The following is a 20,600-nucleotide window of genomic DNA, read 5'->3' as shown; positions in this document are numbered from 1 at the left end:
TATAGTTTCTCCATCTTCAGCATATCTTTTTAGCTTTTTGCTGTTGTAAGTTGGTTTTGGCTCAGATATGACAAGGATATGCAGGATAATATATGATAACATAATGACAACATAGTAAGACTAGAGGTTGAGACATTGCTTATAGTAAACCCGACTTCTTTTCTGCTTCTCCTACACATTTCATCTTAATTGGTCTCTTCTGAGTAGCTGCTGTGCTGCAACCCTGCCCCTGCGTCTGGAACAAAGTCTCTACACTACCAAACCATCAGTTTCTTCTCCTTCCAGCTGTCTTTTCTGTTACTCATCAGTTATTATTGATTTTCCTTACCTTAATGGCTTTCTGAAACCAACAAATTAATTCCTGCCAATTTTAAGTTGCTTTGCCACTGCCTGCTCCTTGCTACAAGAGTACTAACTACCACCAGCAGGGACTTTGTTTCACCTGGTACTTGACATCAGCCCCCAAAACTGCGTGTTGAAGCTTGCAGAAAACACTCTCCTCAAACCCTGAGATGCCCAAAGGCAGCATCTGCAACAGTGCCTTTAGAAACTCCACCTTCATAACAGTAGTGGGGTTTTTTTTGTTTGTTTGGGTTTTTTTTGGTTTTTTTTTCTTTTGAACCTACTTTAAGGAGTAGTCAAACTCTGAATGGAAACAAATTTCATTCTAGCAAGCCAGAGGGCAAAAGTCTTCATTTTAAAGAAATAGTAATGTAGTTACTAATTAAAACAAAACAAAACAAACAATTTAGATAAAATGGATGTAATGCTAGTTTGTGCCTCAGATATCACTAAACAGATGTCCCTGTAAGAGTCCTTTCAGGCTGAGTAAGAGTTCAGCTTCACTTTAAGGATGCATTTTTCGTAGCTCACACTAAACTTTGGATGTCTACATGCTCCAGTTCCAAGGAAGAGTGACTGAGAGGCTGCTGCACTGAAATGTGTCCACACTGCAGCCTGAGTCCTGCTCCACTTCCTGCTAATTGATTAATCTTACAGGTATTTGTTGTTCTAATATCTCTGAATAGCTCTAGTTGTTTGTGGTAATGTAGGTGAAACAGCGTTCAGATTGCCTAGAATAAGAATACATAAAGCTTCGATATACTAATTCTTTACACCAGGCTTTCTCTCAAGGGAGACAGCTAAATTTTGCATTCTCTTCGACTTCTCCCTTCCTGGGCTACAAAGCTCACAGTATTGCAGGTTTTTCTGGCTTCAGTTTTGTATCAAAAGAGGTGTTAGGCAACATTATCTCAAAATGAGGTGCATCACTGCTTTTCTGTAGGGATCTCACATAACATTAATAACAGAGATGAGTCGTCCTCCATCTGTCATATTTATGGAATCAAGTATCCCAATGTCCTTTATATGCTTCCTGCTTTGTGCACTTTGTCACCTCAAAGGCAATGGTTAAGCGTTATGTTTGGTTGTCTTATTTTTTTTTTTTTACTAAGTTTAGTAACTTATCTTCAGATGGCAGTATGTTTTCAGACAGGGGTAGAGAAGCAATTTGGTATTTTTTTCAGTATCATATAAGAAATCTCATTCCCAGTTGTGAAGAAGGCATATATATAGAGGAAGGCATATATATATATATCTTTCATATGCACAGATTGGCATACGAAAAAAACCCAACAAGCCACTATTGCCTTTATTTAGCACATGAATTATCTTATGTGGGGAGAGAGGAATGTTCAACAGTAAGAACACAAAATATCAACATATGTAATTAATAGTTGTAAACATTGTTAAGGTACAAAATCGCACGCAGTGTTCTAAGGTGGTGTTCAACTCTTAAGATGTTACAGCTTGCAGGCATCTCCCATGTTTCTGCTGGAGTCTGCAACAGAGGCAGCAAAGCAGGTAATGAGAGTCACTAGAGGTCATGTTCTAAGCCTAGCTATAGGCTTACATAGTGGCAGAACTGTATATAAAATAAAAATCAACTAAATATACATTAAAACTCACCCCGGTATGATTCATCTTCCCCTTGATCTTGTGCGCAAGACGCATGCCCTACCGCATACCCAGCCCCTGGCACAGCTTCCCAGCCCTCCCTCCCGGCTTTCTGCGGGGTATGTTGTCCAGCAGTTCAAATGTCACACAGGACATGGTCCAAGTCCATTTGCTTGGCAGGACCTGGCAGTAGCATTAATTATAGAAGAAAAGAGCCATGAGGTTCCTTGAGAAGACACGTGGTTCAGTGTTCGAGGCAGGATCAACTGTATTTACCTTACTCCACGCAGATATCTGTCTAACCTGTTCTTACCGACTTTTGTTGATAGATTTTTCCACTGCCCTTCCCAATACTTAACTACTGTAATCAGTAACCTTATCTTTTTCTTCCTATGAGAAGAAACATGTTCATCTGGTTAATTGTTATCTTAATCCTCTCTACAGTAGCCTTTATGAACCTGTAGGCTGTTCGGTCTGATCCAAGCACTTACCTTCAACCCGAAGCAGGCTGTAGGTGTTGCCTGCACAACAGAGTCATATTTAGCACTACGCCGTATCACTATAATGTGTACTAGACAGATTAAAGGCTGTGTTTTAAAAGACATTAGAAAGTAATTCAAATTACAAGTGTCAGATGAGAGGCTTTTTACTGGGCTCCAGAGGAAACTGTTGTTGACCCAGGGCTGCTGTATTATCTCAGTCAATTATTTGGAATTAAATGAAGCGCTGCTCATGAAATCTGCAGATGACTTTCAAAACAGCCAAAGGCCACCTGGGCTAGGGGCCACCGAGTGATTTCAGTCACAACATCATCAGGCACCCCTTCAACATATGTTTTAATCCACCTACTTGGCAAATACCTGTACATCAAAGACAAGATCGCTGGTTGTGCATAGGAACAAAAATACAAAGCACGCTTTTGGGCTGGGAGCAAGGAAGGAGAATGCTGGATGTTCAAAAGCATCGAATCAGATGAGGGCCGAGGAGATCACGAGGGATAAATACATGAATGCGAGCTGCCAATGCAATGTGGCAGCTGTAACAGCAAAGGCAAATATGAGGTGTCTAAGCAAAAATACCAACGAGTGGTATGTGCTAGTGTGTGACTATGGCCATTACATGGCACAATAACGTGACTATTCCGGAATCACGACGAATGGTAAAAGGTGTAACAAACTAGAAAGGCTCAATAAGAACCCAGAAGAATGAGTCAGTGGAAAAATCTGCTCTGCACGAAGGTGATATGCAATTATCTACACAGCAAAAACATAGTAGAAAGGCACTGTCACGCAGCAAGATCCACTCGCTGAAGGAGAATGTTGAATGTTGAAAAGTGATGGTATTTTTCATGTATTTTCTTTCCACAGGGTTCTTTAATTTCTGAAAAGGTAAATCCCTGAAACCCCACATATTTCAGTAGGCTCAGCAGTGCCTGGGGTGTGCCGAATCCAGTGCTCTGAAGGGTGCTGCCACCCCTCTCCCAGGGTGTGGAGCTGGGAAAAATGAGCCTGATCTGGGAGCCCGGCCTGCACAGAATGATCAAACCGGGGGCGCTTTTCAGTTTCCACACGAAAACAAAAGGCCAGATAGGACGGAGATTCTTTTAGGGTTTATTACCCTGTTTCCCCTAAATATACAGGTAGAAAGCCAATGAAAAAGTGATTTAGGGAGCAAATCGGGAGGCAGTGGTTGGAATCAATAGTGAGAAAAAGTTTAGTAAGGATGCTGGAAGTTTTCAGTCAGTGAAGGTCTTTGCAGGGTAGCTGGTTACCGTGCAGGAACCCCCTGCAGAGCGGAGGGCACCGGGCGGCGCGGCCGGCTGCGGGGGTCCCCGCTGCAGTGCCGCCGTGACCCCATACCTGTCCCCCCCGCCGGGCCGCCGTGTTCCCCGGCCTGTCCTCCCGTGACGCCCCGCCTGTCCCCCCGTGAGCCCCGGGCTGTGCCCCCGCCGGGCCCAGCAGCGCTGGTGGCTCAGCCGGCGCGGGACCCGGGCGGCAGCGCCCCCGGGCAAGGCCACCCCCTCATTTAGGCTGCGGCCTTGCGCCCCAGGCACCGGCACCCCCTCGCCCCGGTCCGCCTGCCCGCCACTGGGGATGGCGCGGCCCAGCTCCGCCGTGGCAACAGCCGCCCACCCCGCGGCCTCACCCGGGCTAGGAGCCGGCACCCAGCGGCGCCCGCGGCCCCGGCTCCCCCCGCCTCTTCCTCAGCGGGCGGCCCCCGCCTCCGCCGCCATGTTGTGGGGCTGGCGCCGCCGCCGCGGGAGGCGGAGGAGGAGCTGGAGGCGGTGGCGGCGGCCCTTGCGGAGCAGGCGCTCACGGGCAGCAACAGGTACAAGCGGCGGGGGCCTGCGGCTCCTCCGCGCCCGGAGGAGCGGGGCCACGTCCCGGCCCGACCTGACCCGCGAGGGCGGGCGCGTCCCCAGGGCGCGGGGGGCAGGCGGGCGAGCTCGGGCGGTGCGGAGCTGTCAGCCCGGCCGCCCCGCGGGGCCTCGCTGCGGGCCCGGGGCACGGCCGGCCGCCGCGCCGCCGCGAGGGGAAGCGCCTGGTCCTGCTGCCCTGTAAGCGCAGCCGCCGCCCGGGCGGTGGGGAGGAACGGGCAAGCTTTCTGTTGCGCCAAGCTGCTGTATTTATATTTTTCCCTCTCCTTCAGGTTGGTGGGGTTCGGCTTTTTTTTTTTCTCCTGTTTTCTCTTAAAATTAGCGGTTCGCCTGCGTTTCGCCCTGCCGGAGAGCAGGCGAGGCCGGAGCCCGGCGGAGGGGCCGGGCGCTGTCAGGGAGCCGGGCCGGGCAGCTGCTGTCCCGCTCCCCGCCGCACGCTCCGGGGTTTCTATGGGAGCCGCTCTTCCCGGGAGCCGGCTCCACCGCCGGGCAGTGAGGTTTCCCGGCGCCGGGCAGTGATGTTTCCCAGTGGGCTGGGCTGCCTGCCGGCGCTCGCCTTCGCTTTATTGCCGCCCCTTCCCCTTGCAGGGCACCGGCACCGGCGTGGGTGCCCGCCCGGCTCGCTCTGCCCAGGGGGGCGCCCGGCCGCGGGAGGGAGCTCGGATGTGTTCAGACACTCCGGTTTGTTGCGGTGATGATGGTGGTTTTGTTTCTTGTGGCAGTGAAAACCTGGGATTTGGAGCAATGGAACTGGTTTCTGCAGTTAAAGTTTGTGAAGTGTTGTGCCTGTAGCTAGGCTGGCTTCCCGGGCTCTCGGCCTCACACCGCGGCGTGTAGTAATGCAGAAAATAAAGTGAGGCTGAGGTGCGTGATGGGTTCCGTAAGCCTACTATTTTGAATGCGTTAAATGGTTTTCATAGCAAGCGACGCTTTGACATCTGCCCTGTTGCAGAGCTTGAAAGTCGATTTTGCTTTCGATAGTACCTGTGATCTTTAACTTAGGCTTACTCGGTTGGAAATTCCCCATCTGAAACACTGGAATGAGGAGTTGCAAGCTGCTTGTTCGTGCATTCAGGCTGCCCTGTCGTATGCATCTTTGGGAACGTGGTGTTTTTAAAATTTGTTTTTGTTCGTGCTTGCCTGTGGTGGGAGCAGCTCCCAGGCTGGTATGTGCACAGAACACATACGAAGTGTGTGAAGCGGTATGGCTTTGCCACGGTGTGGGTAACGTCAGTGGTACATAACGTGCAGTTTGTTTTCAGGAATTTTAAGTTGTTCATCTGAAACTTCGTTCAAATTCAAAGACTATAGCTGTAACAGATGTTTATATTCACTGATGTGATGGTGCTGTTTAGAAATAACGAACATAAGGAACTGATTGGATAAATAGGTAGCTGGGGTTCATTCTTCTACTAAACCTCGTTAGTTTTTGTTTCCTTGTTTCTAGTGTACCTTCCCTGTTTGGTTTGTCTCCTTTTTTTTTTTTTTTTTTTTTTTTTTTATTACTTATTCTGACTAAGGTGGGAGCAGCATTCACACCGCTGTACCTCTGGGTATTTAGAGAAATCTTAGTTCAGACTCTAGGCTTTGTGTGTTAAGACAATTGCATGTATCCCTGCAAACATGGATTTGGGCTGTTCCATGCTCTATTATACACAAATTTTGGTTGGATTAGCCTCCTGACTCAGATGCCTAAATTAGATAAGTGAATATGCTTCTCCTTTTAATTACTATCCTGAGGGAATTGCACTTAGTTTTTCTCCTCTCTCTATACAAGATTGAGAATATGGGATGTGTCCCTGACTGAGTTGTTAGCTGCCACTGGAATATAAAAAAAAAAGAGTATGTTCCTATAGCACTCACAATAACAAAAATGCAGTACCTGTGGTCTGTTTGTGCTAATAACTCTATGGGCTTATCTAGCATAGGTGGTGGTGTGCTATTAGAGCTTTATGTGCTTATTTTTTCCACCGTTCTTGTGAACAAAGTGAGATAGGATAAGGCAGAAGTGACCCATGGATGACTTTGAACTGTGGTTGAGAAGCCTTTATTTATTGAGATTCAGGTATTACAGTAATTGGGACCACGGCACTTCTTAAATTACGGTGGCTTTTTTTACAAATATTTCTGTTGTAGTCTTTAATATTGAAAAGTGAATTAATTGCATGCCATGGGAAAGTAGCAGCTATGAAAAACAAAACTAAGTTCTGTAGATAATAGTAATTCTTCACTGAGTTACTCTTCTGGAGTTGGTGGGGAAAATGGGACAGCATTTGAGAAGTGAAAGGTGATGTACATGCTTTGCTTGGGGCATTATCAAAAAGTGTCATGCACCTTGAAAACAGGTGTTTACCAGGAAAAGATTGTGATTAGTTTCTGAAAAGCAGTGTAGTCCAGATTGCAAATTGAGGTACAGGTCTCTGGTCTGAGAGAGAACCTGTTAATTAAGAGTTTACAAGTAAAGTCTCTGCTCTTACCTGAAAAGATTTAGTTTGATCAGCGTGTAAAATTTGTGAAAACAGCATTTAATGAGATTTTCTTTTGAAGTCCAGAACTGTTATCTTTGTCTTTTTAAGACTGGTTCAAAAGTCAGACATTTTAATTCCTGGCCTATTTTCACTTGAAAGGAAATCACATAGAATGGTTTGGGGTGGAAGGGACCTTTGAAGGTCATCTAGTCCAACCTCCCTGCCATGGGCAGGGGCACCTTCCACTAGAGCAGGTTGCTCAAAGCCCTGTCCAGCCTGGCCTTGAGTGCTGCCAGGGATGGGGCATCCACAGCTTCTCTGGGCAACCGGTGCCAGTGTCTCACCACCCTCACAGTGAAGAATTTGTTCCTAATATCTAATCTAAGCCTACCCTCTTTTTAGCCTGAAACCATTCTTTCTTGTCCTGTTGCTACAGGCCCTACTGAAAAGTCTGTCCCCATCTTTCTCATAAGCCCTCTTTATGTACTGGAAGGCCACAATAAGATCTCCTCATAGGCGAGGTGCTCCAGCTCTCTGATCATCTTTGTGGCTCTCTTCTGGATTTGCTTCAACAGGTCCATGTCCTTCTTGTATCTCCAGTATCTCAGTTTTTGAAATGGCTTTTAACTGCTTCTATTTGCTTTTCTTTACCTGAAATCTAGTCATAGAGTAATAAAATTTTGAAGGCACTTGTAGAGATCATCTGGTCCAGCCTTCATTAAAATGTGGCATTAAGATGGGGCTGACTAAGAGCCACATCTGGTTGTGTTTGGACTACCTCCAAGGGTGGAGATCCCATAAACTCACTGGGTAGCCCTCTGTGGTCTGGTATCCATGCTTGGTCAGAGTGTATCCCATCCCATTGCCCGCGTTGGCATTGAAGACTTTAAACAGTATTGGCCATGGTGTCAACCCCTGGGGAACATAATTAGTTCCAACCGGATGGGACTTTGCATGACTGATCACAGCCCTTGGAGTCTAGTGGTCAAGCTAGTTTTTCACCCACTTTACAGTCAACCTATTCAAACTGTATTTTACCAGTTTGGCTCTGAGGATTCTGTGGGAGATGTTGCTGAAAGCCTTTGTAAAGTCAAAACAAGCTGCTTTGCCCTTGTTCCCAGAGCCAGTCATCTCAACACAGAAAGCTATGAGATGCATCAGGCGTGGCTCATCCTGGATAGCGGTGTGCTGGCACCTTCTCATCATCTTTTTGTTCTATAAGCATTGGCTCCCAGGAGGATTTGCTCCATAATCTTTCCAGGGACTGAAGTCAGACTTAGCAGCCTTTTGCATTGGTAAACTGTCCCTCTTGCCCTTCCAGAAGATGGGTTTGATGTTTGCCTTTTTCTAGTCATCAGGATCCTTGACCAGTCACCAAGACCTTCCAGAAATCATAGAACTTGGTCTTGCAATGACATCCACTGGTGTTCCTGGCAGCGCTGGTGCTGTGATTTGTTCCATATGTATGTGTGCTATACTTGCTTGTTTTCAAGTTACTTCATTTTGACTTCTGAAAGCTGCTTTCGGTTCCATGTAATGCCACATCTCTTGGCAAGGTATATTAGATGATGGATCCTGCCATGTTTTTAAGTTCTGGGGGAAGCTTGATGTAAACGTAGTCCTTTTGTGAAAGTCATGAGAGCAGTAGGTTGTTGACTTTGTGAATTTGTGGTGTTGCTTTTAGATTGGAGGGCTTATTTCATGTGGCTGAATGATGTGGGAAAGTCAGTGACCTTTCTTTACTTTTTTTGTTTTAGGTGAGAACTGGTGATTATAAAGATAACAAAGATAATGCAGAGCTAATTAGAGAATTCTCTTTTTTTTATGACTGACCTATTTCAAGCACTACCACTTGTCAGTAAAACATTTAATACAAAGTGTTCTTCGAGGTCCAGAGGTTGATCCTAGGCATGGGGTGAAATAGGGTAGTTTGTTTTAAAAACACATCATCACCCTTTAACTTCACCTTTTAAAACTGCATTTTCCTTGTGTACCCTGCTTGATGATTGGTGATGCAACAGACTATTTTTAGGGGGGAAGCACTCTTCTTAGGGTGCCTGATCGGATTTTTGGAAGTGCTAAGCAGCTGTTTAAGTATTCCTGAGATTTTCAAATGCTAGGTTGCAAATATTGCAGGTGCCTGAATGACCTCTGGAAATCTGTTTTGAATCCGGTTGGTGTAGAACTGGGAGGCTTACTTCTACCTGTAAGTTCAAGTTCCTTCCTGTGACGGACCCATGTAAGTTGAAATTTCAAACCAGCTGTGAGCAATGCCACTGGTGAAGCCTTGTTTTCTGTGGCATTGGCTGTCCGAGTCTAATCAGCTGTAAGCTTGTGTGGAAGTTTTTCTTATGGTTAGTGTATTTAGAGCATCTTTTATTGATCCGGCTTCTTTAATGTCTAATATTAGTATGCAAACATACAGCAGTCTGTTAGGGGCACTAAATTTGGTAGTGTCTTCTCTGTCTGGTTGCCTTTTTTCATGAATCATGTAGGCAGTCAAGATATTTGCGAAGCACACCCTTCTGTTAATTTTGGTTCACGTGTGATGATGGGAGTCATTGAAGTATGTATTAACTACTCGTGTCTCATACCCTTTGAAAGCCAAGCTAAGGACTGAAGCATGCTGGTTACTTGGTTACTAGAATGTTCCTCCTTTCATTGATTAACTTGTCTATCAGGATTTATTTTTTTATTTATTATCAGATTTATTTAAGTGTAAGTCTCTAGAAAACAAGAAAGGTGATTTTATTTCATGAGGAGTCTTTGATTCTTCTTACATTCATGCATACTTTGTTTTATTGCCCATTGCAAGATTATACAGAGACTGTAGTAACTTGTTTTTCCGGTGCTGTTGTGCCATTAGCACCAAATGTTCAAAAGGTGAGGATTAGGTTATAGAAAAATCATAAAGTAAATGTGGGGCTGATGAAATTTTGGTTTTCTTCACATCTGGAATGTTTAAGACTGTCAGTATAGGAATGCAGCCGGGCTAGGTTGGTTACTTGGATCCTAGAGTTAAAAGTAATGGATTGAACATTAGTATACTGATGAGCACAGTGTTGTGTAACTCTTATTTTCAGAACACCACATGAAATTCAAGTGATGTAACATGATGACAGTAGCAGCACAATTGGAATTACCTAATAGAGGACAATTACCTGAGGACTATTTTTAAACAATTTTGCAGTTACAGATAGCTGAAAAAACATGGTTGATCCAGATAAGTCACAGCTTCTTTGGAACAGTGATTCTGAGAGCAGCCAGTTTGACTTGAGACATTTTGACACAGGATGTTGTTGCTTCAGAAGTAGCAGATAATGATTCTGAGCTGGCTTTCCTAGTGAAAATTTTCAAGGCTGATTGTGAAATGCTGTGGCACTGGTCATGACTGGTATCTGCAGTTAGTGATTCAACAGCATACACATGAAGTAAGGGAAGAACAGGAAATGGGAGTTACTCTTCATTGTTCCTAAAAATATAACTGGAATGCAAAAAAATGACCTATTATGGCTATACTAATAAATGTATCAAAAATCAGAGCTGACTTAAGTAATACTTTTAGTCTTAGCTTTCAAACGTCTCAAGAATTCTACTAATCAAAATCTAAAACTCCCTTGATTTTTCCAATACGCTCTTAGCATAGTCATAGTATTGTGGTAGGGCAAGTGTTTTTCTGAGATATACCTTTGCTCACAGGGACTTTACATGACACTGAGATGTGTGTCTAACCCAGGTGATAATTAATTCCTTAAGTTCATGAAATTAATTTGTGGTGGTCAGAACATTATTACCGTATGCTGTAGAGCTCAATGTTAAAGGTTAAGAGACCAAATCTCAACTGGATGCTTTGAGGGACCATTCTGGTTAATATAGTGTGGCCAGGACTTGTGGCTGAGAGCAGGGTCAGACTGGGGCAGAAGAGGTGCTGTGGCTACGCTGCCTGGGTCCAACTCAGGACCAGCTTGGCTCCTGGGGCTCCCACACTGGGTGGGACCTCTTGGACCTGCACTACACCCATGTTCTTCTATCTTGCTTTGGGGAATGCATTTTTGCCCACCCGTTGCCCCCCTGGAATAATGCCACCTAGTTAATTTGTTTTTGGTTTAACTTCCTTATATTGATCTTTGCTTTTTCTCCCGTGAGCTTTCTCTGGTTTTTGTTTCATTAAAGATAAACTACCTTTCTTTGCTTTAAAGGCCTCTTATGGCCTGTCTCCTTTTTGCTTGTCATCTCATTCAATTTTGAGGAGTTAAGCCTGAGATGGTTTTGCGCATCTACCCAGCTGGAAAGCAGATACATAAAATGGAAACCCAAGTCTTGCTAAATGTTTTGCCTTCATTAGTTTTACAAATGGTGAAAGTTTGTTTTCTGCTGGGGACAGAAAACTGCCCGTGTATTCTATCACTGCTATAGCAGTCCATTAGATGTTCTGTATGTTTTGCACTGTTACCTGGGACTGAAAACCAAGCAATAAGTTAGGTAGCAGTTCTTGTATCATAAGGAAAAGATAGCATTAAGAATTCTTCTGTTAGGTTTTTTTTGTGCTGTGTTAGGAGGCAGATTTTGCTTGTGCTTCTGATGGAAGGGAAAGGGCTCAGAAATTTCCTCTGAAGATGGTAAGATTTCAAATGGATAAGCTCGTAAGTAATACGCTGTGAATGTTCCCAGTCATGGTTGAAATAAGATAATGAAAAGAAGAGAAAACTCATCAAAGATTTATATTTTGCCTAAGTCTACATTGGCATAAATTAGGAATCACAGTGTGAGAGTGGAGAATTGCAGGTTTCAAGGTGTGTGGACCCCACATCTTAGGGCTCTTGTACTATGCTTGCAAGTAATTAGATGTGAGAATTGATATATTTCAGAACAAGATCTGGAGAAAACAGCATATGGAGTGGGGAGTCATGTAAATTAGAAAGTAGGAAGCAAAAAAAGTGTATTTTAAGTTACCACCCATTCAGGAGCAAGTGTATCTCAGCTCTCTGGAAAGGTTGTAATATGCAGGCTGAAGTTCCTTCTCAAAGGTAGAAGTTTAGAGCCTTTTAAAAAAAATAACCTTATAAATAATCTACCCTCTGCTTTTTTCCTCTTTTTTTCTTTGCCTTTTTAAGCAAAGCAAGCAGAGGTGGTGAAGTCTGTCCATGTCTGGGATCAGGTTCATGAATGTATTCGTCCAGGGTGTGACGGAGCTGGGTTAAATTCCCATCTTTTCCTGAGGAAGTTCATGTACTTGTCTCCTGGGAGAAGGGCCAGGGATTTAAATAGTGAGCTTCCTGAAGCGGGATTCTCATACCCACCTTCGGAATTTCTTCTCTGCAAGAAGAATCAAAGCTGGAGGAGCAGGGACAGAGAGGGACCTGTGGCTCTCTGATGGTAGAGAATTTCATGTAGGAAGTTGAAATCCTGAGTTTGTGTTACTATTCCAAACATTGTGCATGGGTTTTTTTAAACAACTGTGCAATAAAATGCGGAAAGGCCATCTCCTAGGAGGAAGCAAAGATCGGTACCAATTTCTGAAAACAGAGAGGAGAGTTGAACTGGATCTTGATATTTTGAATGGGTGCTTTCACAGCTGAGCAGCTGTGTAAGAAACAGAGTAAACCCATCAATACTGACCACACAATTATGTTTTTTTTAAATAGAAACAGAGATTCTTGTATTTTGCATGGCATCCATTTTGTATGGTCAGTATATTCAGAAAGCCTGTTTGTCAGGCAAAGTTGGCAGAAAGATACTTGTCCAAAAAAACCCCACATTTTGTGTTCTATCTTAATCACTGTTTGGAAGCAAATTGCCCTATAACAGTGAGCAAGGAAGGGACTGCATACCATAGGGTTAAGAAGTAACATATTTAACACTTTTTCTAACACACCCACACACCACACACACCCCCCCCCCACACACACCCCCCCCCCCCCCCCCCCCCGAAACGTCCAAATATTAACTAAAGTTTGCAGTACTTTCATCCACAGTAAGGGAGGCAGGGGGAGCAGGAAGAGCTAGCGATCTGCTAGCTACCCAGGACCGACTTCTTCCTTTTGTAACTGATGTCATTCATTTGTTATCAGGGTGGGTGGACTTTGTGAAGCTGGTTGCAGTTCTTTTTGAAAAGGCCGTGTCACTGCATGTAACTCCACTGCATAAAGGAGATACCAATTCTTGGCGTGCCAAAATGTTGTGTTGGTTTTCTTTCTTTTTTTAATCGGTAAACTTTTCTACTGATATGTGTTGAACAAAGAGGAATTCTAGACTGTGCTTGTTTATAATGCCTTACTAATGTTTATTATTATCTGATTTTCAAGAGGATAATAAAAACAAAAAAAAGCACAGAACAACTACATGGGCTATTATACTGCCACTGTTTGCTTTGCAAATACTAATGAGTAGTCTTTGTGTTGTCCAGATCTACAGGTGTTGCAAAGATAAATTGGTCAACTAGTACTGCAATCTCTGTCCTTGCTAATTGGTTCTTGCTGCAAAAATCTCCAATATACCTTCTCTCTGTCCTTGAGAAAAGCAAAATAGTACTGTGTCCACACATGGTGCTTCTGCTGTTTGCTTTCTTCCAGTTAAAATGGATTGGACAGAGCCTGATGCACCAGACTGTCATTCCTACTAAAACTATGTGGCTGCGGTTTTTCTGAGAAATATTTTGAAAAAAATTGATTCAAGTATAAATATTAACAACAACTGTGGTGAGGCTGTTCTTCGTAAAATGGCAATATGCCTACGATAGAAGAGAAGCTTTTTCTTTTTGCTTTCTCCTGCAGTCTGCCCAGCTCTAATGTTTTCTAATGCTTTCAGCACGGTGGTAAGGTGCCCCCTGCTTCTTGCAGTCTCCTCATTTCTTTTTGCAACTTGGGTCAACTACAGTGAACACAGAGAGGCAACAGAAGTTGCAGTTTGGCAGGTCAGTTTGTGAAAACAATTAGTGCTTTAAACATTGGGACTAGTCAGATGGTTTGTTTACAAGAACTTGCTGTTCTGCTATTTAAATGTAACATCCAAGTTTTCCTGTTTTCAGCCTAAATGGCAGCATGGCTTAATGTTATGTACAGTGTTCACAGGGATGTTTTGATACTTTTTTGTTACAATGTGGATTTGTGATGTGGCTGTCATGGTTTCTTAGGACTGATAACTTGGAGTTCACCAAGCACCTCTCCTAGAACATTTTGCAGAACCAAGTAATTTCCTGTGAGAGATTCTGGTTGGAATGGCTGGTTTTTCATCATGTTTCAGATACTGGTTATAGTCTTCCTGAGGCTTTTTTTTCTTCAGTAAGTGTTTCTATATGGCATTGGGTTTCTCTATGATATTGTGTAATAAGTTTCTTCAGACATTTATAACTTTCACCTCTTAATGATTAAAAAGTAAGTTTGGCCTACTGTGAGACTATTTTGGTGAGATTTCCCTTGGTAAATATATGGCGCACACCTGTGTCTTAGACAAAGGTGCTCTTACAGATGGTGACTAGAGTAATTTGGAATTCATGAAAATAAGCTGCTTTTAACTTTGATACATGCGTAATATCCAAGCCTTTGGGGTGTGCTGTGGAAATGTAAAAGGCAGAATGCTTGTTGAGAGCAAGCTCTATTCTTTGATAGGGATTGTTTCCACAGACCTTTGAAAAATGCGTGTAGACTTTGAGTTTACTGGGCTGTTTCCTCCTTCCTTAAAAATTTGAATGAGGGGAAATAATGTTGCAGTAATATTTTTATTTTCCTTTTTTTTTTTTTTAACCTTTCAGTACAAATTAGGAATCTGTCACTAAAGAAGCATGTGTGTTTGGTGTAACCCTGGTGTCCAAATGAAATGGATCTGTGCAAAGGCATAGAATAGTGTCTCAGTGTTGGTGTGATCTGAAATCCTGTAAAAATCTCGTTTATGATTCTTGGCTGCTTCTGTAAGGTCATAGTTTTCAGTATTATTTATAGGGGTTAATGTAGGAGGGTTTTGGTGCCTTTCAGGTCTAGCATTTTAAAGTATGACAAGGTCTGCCTATAGGCATAATAGTGAGATGTTAGAGCTAAATCATGACTTTATTGTATCACGTTGGTGTAATGTACTCTTAGTACAGATCTGTTGGGCAGTTCTCTCTTGCTTTTGGACCTAAGTTTGGTGCATCTACATGACAATGCCTGGTGCAGACTCATTGGGCTGGGTTAGCCCAGGCTTGGGAAACTTGGAGAATTTTCAGGTATGCTGAAAAAACCTGTGTTGATAATTTGGGCTGTCTGGTCACTATTTTTGAGAGCACTGCACTGGAACAGATTATCAGTGTGGTATTAGAAACATCTGATCTTGGACTCTTTTTGAAAGGACAGACAGTGGTATTGATGATAACTCGGGTGTGCTGTATTCAGTGTCTGAATACAGTTTCTAATTCTCCTTGACATGAGCGGTGAAACTTCTGTTATTGCAGAATGATTTGGGTTGAAGGGGATCTTTTAAGGTCATCTAGTCCAACTCTGTGCCATGGGCAGGGCTACCTTCTGCTATACCAGGTTGCCGAAAGCCTCATCCAGTGTGACTTTGGAACACTTCCAGTGATGGAGCATCCACAGCTTCTCTGGGTAACCTGTTCCAGTGCCTCACCAACTTACTAGTAAAGAATTTTCTTCTGTCCAACCTAAATCTGCCTTCTTTTAGTTGAAAACCATTGCCCCTTGTTCTGTCACTACAGGCCCTCACAAAATGTCTCTCTACAAGTTTCTTAGGAGCTCCCTTCGAGTATTGCAATAAGGTCTCTCTGGAACCCTCTCTTCGCCAGGCTGAACAACCCCAACTCCCTCAGCCTGTCCACACAGGAGAGGTTCTCCAGCCCTCTGATAATCTTTGTGGCCTCCTTTGGACTCACTCCAACAGGTCCATGTCCTTCTGATGTTGGGGACCCCAGAGGTGGATGCAGCACTGCAGGGGGGGGTCTCATGAGAGCTGAGTAGAGGGGGAGACTCACCTCCCTTGACCTGCTGGCCACCCTTCTTGTTATGCAGCCCAGGATAGAGATCGCTTGTCATACAGGTTAGCGAAAGGTAGTGGCCCTGTGTATATAGCTGATGTTAACAGTGGGCTGGAGTTACCCCAGCTGATGAAAATGAACCAGGAACACCTGTGCTCCATAGATGCAGAGCTTTCATAAATAGGAAGGGCCCTCACCAAGTTAATACGAGGACTTTGACCTCAAAATTTTTCAGTTGAAATTATCTTAAAATATGGTATAGTTGAGACTCCAGGGACATCAAAAAGAGAGAGGGGGTTTATATGTTTTGTGTGCATGGAGATGCCTGGGTTACTTCTCCCACTCGCGTGGTCAGCAGTTGGGAGTTTAGAAAGCTCAATCTATGTGAGCCCTTGCAGCAAAACCAAAGAAGGTGAAGTCTGACTTTCTCTATAGGTGTAAGTTGTATGAAGTATTTTAAAAATACATCTTAAGATTTTGGGCTTTAAGAATTAATCAGTTTATTATCAGACTTGTATTGTCTGATAATTAACTGACTTGCCATGGTTTAACCCCAGCTGGCAAACAAGCACTGCACAGCTACTCGCTCACTCCCTCTCACCCAGAGGGATAGGGAGGAGGATCAGAAAGGAATGTAAAACTCAGGGGTTGAGACAAGAACAATTTAATAGGTAAAGCAAAAGCCGTGCATGCATGCATGCAAAGCAGGGAATTCATTCACTACTGTCCATCGGCAGGCAGGTGCTCAGCCATCCCCAGCAAAGCAGGGCTCTGTCACATGTAGTGGTTACTCGGGAAGACAAACGACATAATGCTGGATGTCCCCACTTTCCTCCTTCTTCCCCCAGCTTATATACTCAGCATGACATTATATGGTATGGACCACCTCTTTGGCTAGTTCGTGTCACCTGTCCTGGCTGTGTCCCCTCCCAGTTCCCTGTGTTCCTCCAGCCTTTTTGCTGGCAAGGCCCAAGAAACTTAAAAGTCCTTGACTTAGTATAACACACTGGTGGTTTTAGTTGTTGCTGGGTGATGTTTATCAGCATTGTTCTCACACCAAATCTAAAACGCAGCACTGCACCAGCTACTAAGAAGAAAATTAACTCTGTTGCAGCTGAAACCAAGACACTTGTGAGGCTTTGCCTTGACTACTGTGTGCAGGTTTGGGCTCCACAGTGTAAGAAGGATATAAAAATATCCAGATGTGTCCAAAGGAGGTCAGTAAAGAGGGTGAAAGGATTAGAGGGAAAGACCTATGAGGAGCAGCTGAGGATACTAGGTTTGTTCAGCTTAGAGAAGAAGTGACCAAAGGGTGACCTCATTGCTGTCTACAGCTTCCTCATGGGGGTGAGTGGTGAGGGAGGTGCTTGGTCTCTCCTCTCTAGTGATAGGATGCAAAGGAATGGCTTAAAGTTGTGTCAGGAAATTAAGATTGGGTACTAGGAGAAAGTTCTCCACTGAGAGGGTGGTCATGCTCTGGGACAAGCTCCCCAGGGAAGTGGTTGTGGCCTCAAGCCAGCTGGTGTTCATGAAGTGGTTGGACAATGCTCTTAGATATATAACTTTCAGGTTGTCATGTGTAGAGCCTGAAGCTGGACTTGATGATCCTTGTTGGTTCCTTCCAACTTGGGGTATTCAATGGTTCTGTTTATCAAGTGATTCTGTTGTAATTACTTACTTAAAAAACTATAAAAGTGATCTGAAAATAAGACAATAATATACATTGTAGGAAAGATTAAATGTGTAGCCTTTATGTGGTAAGACTGTAAATCTAGAACAAGTCATGTGCAGGTGGATGTCTCTGTCAATGCAAAGCTCTATTGAGCTTTGCTCTGTTGATTCTGGAGATACTCTCCAGCATCCTGCTTCTGTGCCATGGCTCTCTTCTAGCCCTCCTTGACAGAACAGCTTTTGAAGAGAAGTGTGCAGTAGAAACATTTAACAACATTGGAAGCATTTTTCAGGAGGGCTATATATAGATTTCAAGTGTCTCTTGGTAGGTTGCTGGTAAGGCCTAGGAAGGGGATGCTGTAAGTAACCTAAAAATACTCCAGTTTGTTTTAGAATTCATGTCTTGGAGTAGATCCACGCTTCCTTTTTCATCGTTCTGCAGCTGATACCTACTGTCACCCTGAGAGATCATTTGGACTCGCCCATCTTTCCACTTTATGTATATATGTATATGTGTGTGTGCACACAGAAATGTATGTGTAAGTGTCTTAATGACTGTCTGTAATGTGTCAGAATTAAAAAAAAATAAAAATTACTCACTGGACAGTTATATAAGCAACATAGAGCAAGATAACTTAAGATAAAATACTGTTCTTCGTGTATTTTGGGGAGGGACCGGGTCCACATGGGGTTATAAGGATTACAGATGACCCAGTGAGAATGAGTGATTTGTGGCCTGTTACAGTAGCATGATTTTAGATGTTATTTATAGGATATATAAATAGCAATAAAAATATATATTACATTATTATTATTATTATATTTGTTTGCTTATTTATATCTTTATATATTGAGTGGATTGTTAGCAAGTGATGGCAGACATTTTTATTTGTATTGCAGAAATGGGGAATAGATACAAAAAATGCTCTCCTGTCCACACATGAAACCAGAGTTCTTTCCAGTTGTGTGATTTTTCTAATGAGATGTGCAGGAGTTTCCTTGCAGGGGGCGGGATTGTGGGAGATGTGTTATTTCTGTACTTAATATGAAAATCTGTGGTTGTATATAGAGGTGAAGGGTTTTTTTGGGGGGGATGGTGGGTGGGGAGAAGGTTTAGTATCTGAAGAGGGAGTGCCACAGGGGTCTGAGATGTGGGTGGCTGGTTTTTTTTTTTTTTAATAAAATAAAAATGTTGTCCTGAACAATAGTTTCCGCATGTAGTGCGCAGGATAATGATGTGTAAATTTCAGTATTTATCTATCTCATGCAAAGCAAAAGCTTGCTGCATTGTCTTAGTTCTAAGTTTGTAAAGTGGTGTTTATGCTTATCCCTCAAGTAAGTATTGGTGAATATTTTGCAATTCTAAATAGCATTAATACAGGTACTCTTAAAAGAATACATACTAGAAAAAGAAAATAAGTCTTTGTACTCTGATATCTATGATGAAAGTAAATTATATTGAGACTCCTTTAAATGCTGCTCTGGACTCTGCAGTAGCTCAAGCAGAGGAATAAGTTTGTTGTGTTGGTTATGGGAAACTGACTACAAATTTTGATTAGGAAAGTAATTTTTTTTTTTTTAATACATGATGTGAGAGTGTTTTCTTTGTAAAAAGTGTGTGGAGTAGTGAAAGAGATAAATTTTACTAATTGTTCTTCCAGTTTTGCTCAGAAGAAGCATTCAGTTAAGAGAGTTGTATACGGAACTATTTTTATGATATGCTTAACTATTTGCCAGGGAGAGCTGGAGGAGGTGTGCTAGGACCTCCAGCCTGTCCTTCTGCCCGGAGAGGGCTGTTTGCCACACCATATGTTCTGACATGTTGTCAACTGTTCTCGTACATTATGCAGCAGTTGCTAAACAGTTGGTACTGTTTTCCTTTAAGAATGTGCCACTAGGTTCAGAACTGCACTGCATACTCTCTAAAAAAAAAAAAAAATCCCCCACCCCCTGCAAAACGTAAATTCAGCTTGTTCAGCAGCATCCTGAAGCCTGGCATTGTTTGCTATCGGAAGTGCGAGCTAAAGGGGACAGACGTTCCCCCTACTCAGCGGGAGCGCAGAGCTGTGTTTTGCCCTTGTTGCATTATTAATGGCACAATGTTTTTATGTTGCAGATGGCTAAGAGCTAGCAAGGCATATTCAGGACCATGATGGCTCAGTTTCCCACAGCCGTGAATGGTGAGTAGCTCGGGTCGGTTGGTTTAGGTAGGGGTGGGAGCGTTTATCTTCCTTTTTTTGTTTGTTTGTTTTTTTAGTGCTGGTTAAATAATACCTGCAGCAGCGTTTTGGTCAGTTTGCTGCAGATTGCTTCCTGTAGACTAACTTGTACCGTAAGACAGGGAGAAATTCGGTAGAAGCATTACTGCAGCATAATTTGGAGTACAGATCCGCCTGGACCATCTAGTAACCTCAGATCATTTAAAGGGCTGAGGAATGTGTGACTTGTAGTGTGAATGCTGCCTGACTTCAAGCGAGGAATATGCTAAGTAATAGCTGATTAAACTTGCATACCTTTTCTGTTACGTAATTCAGCACAAAATGTGTTTAATTATAATATGTGATGCTATTTATTTTAAACCAAAATATTTGAATGTGTTAAGCAATATGCTACATGGACAAAAATAATCAGTCTTTCTAAAAAAAAAAAAAGTTTCAAATTTTCCTCTTTATTCTGTGCCCCATCTACTATAGAAACTTTTGGATTTGTTTCTTGGTGGTTTTTTTTTTTTCAGAGACATCCTGAGATTTGAAAACTTAAAATTGTTTCTCTGTGTATGTGTGTGTTGGAGCTCTTTATTTCTAGAGCAAGCTTATTGGTGAAGACACAATTTGCAAATATCTGCTGAGAAATTTGATGCTTGCACGTTGTTGTTTACAGAGCTGGCCAAAATGAAAAGACAAGTGTAGGAATAATGCTTTCCACTTCAGCTAGTCCAGATAGGGAGTATTTCTCCCAACAAAAATAGGGAAATAGATGCAAGAAGTACTTTTTGTCTCATTTATCTGTGAAGGTTACTGCAGGACTGGGAGGTCTTTAACTGATTTAGAAACTTGTCACTGCTGATAAATTGGGTGAGTAAGGGGAAGTGTTTTTTTTTCAGAAGAACATTCCGATTACAGATTAAATGTCCTCTTTTTTACATATATTTCACATCTGCATAAAA

General features: G+C 43.0%; 1 protein-coding gene across 4 annotated transcripts in view; it reads left to right on the top strand.

Annotated features, from left to right (window-relative positions):
* The first annotated feature begins 4,178 nt into the window (after positions 1-4,178).
* Positions 4,179-20,600, top strand: part of ITSN2 (intersectin 2) — an 88,227-nt gene continuing 71,805 nt past the window's right edge. For 2 of the 4 annotated variants that reach the window (XM_037391476.1, XM_037391478.1), the window contains exons 1-2: positions 4,180-4,284; positions 19,551-19,614. In XM_037391476.1, the coding sequence (XP_037247373.1) occupies positions 19,584-19,614 (31 nt within the window). In that variant the 5' untranslated portion in view covers positions 4,180-4,284; positions 19,551-19,583. Of the gene's footprint in view, positions 4,285-4,349; positions 4,606-19,550; positions 19,615-20,600 lie in introns of those variants that run through there. The other 2 variants (XM_037391479.1, XM_037391477.1) reach the window with 2 other exon arrangements.

The sequence above is a fragment of the Falco rusticolus genome, chromosome 6 (assembly GCF_015220075.1).
Source record: "Falco rusticolus isolate bFalRus1 chromosome 6, bFalRus1.pri, whole genome shotgun sequence".
NCBI lineage: Eukaryota > Metazoa > Chordata > Aves > Falconiformes > Falconidae > Falco > Falco rusticolus.
Note: the sequence above shows the minus strand (reverse complement) of the source record. Positions and strands in the feature narration are given on the sequence as shown.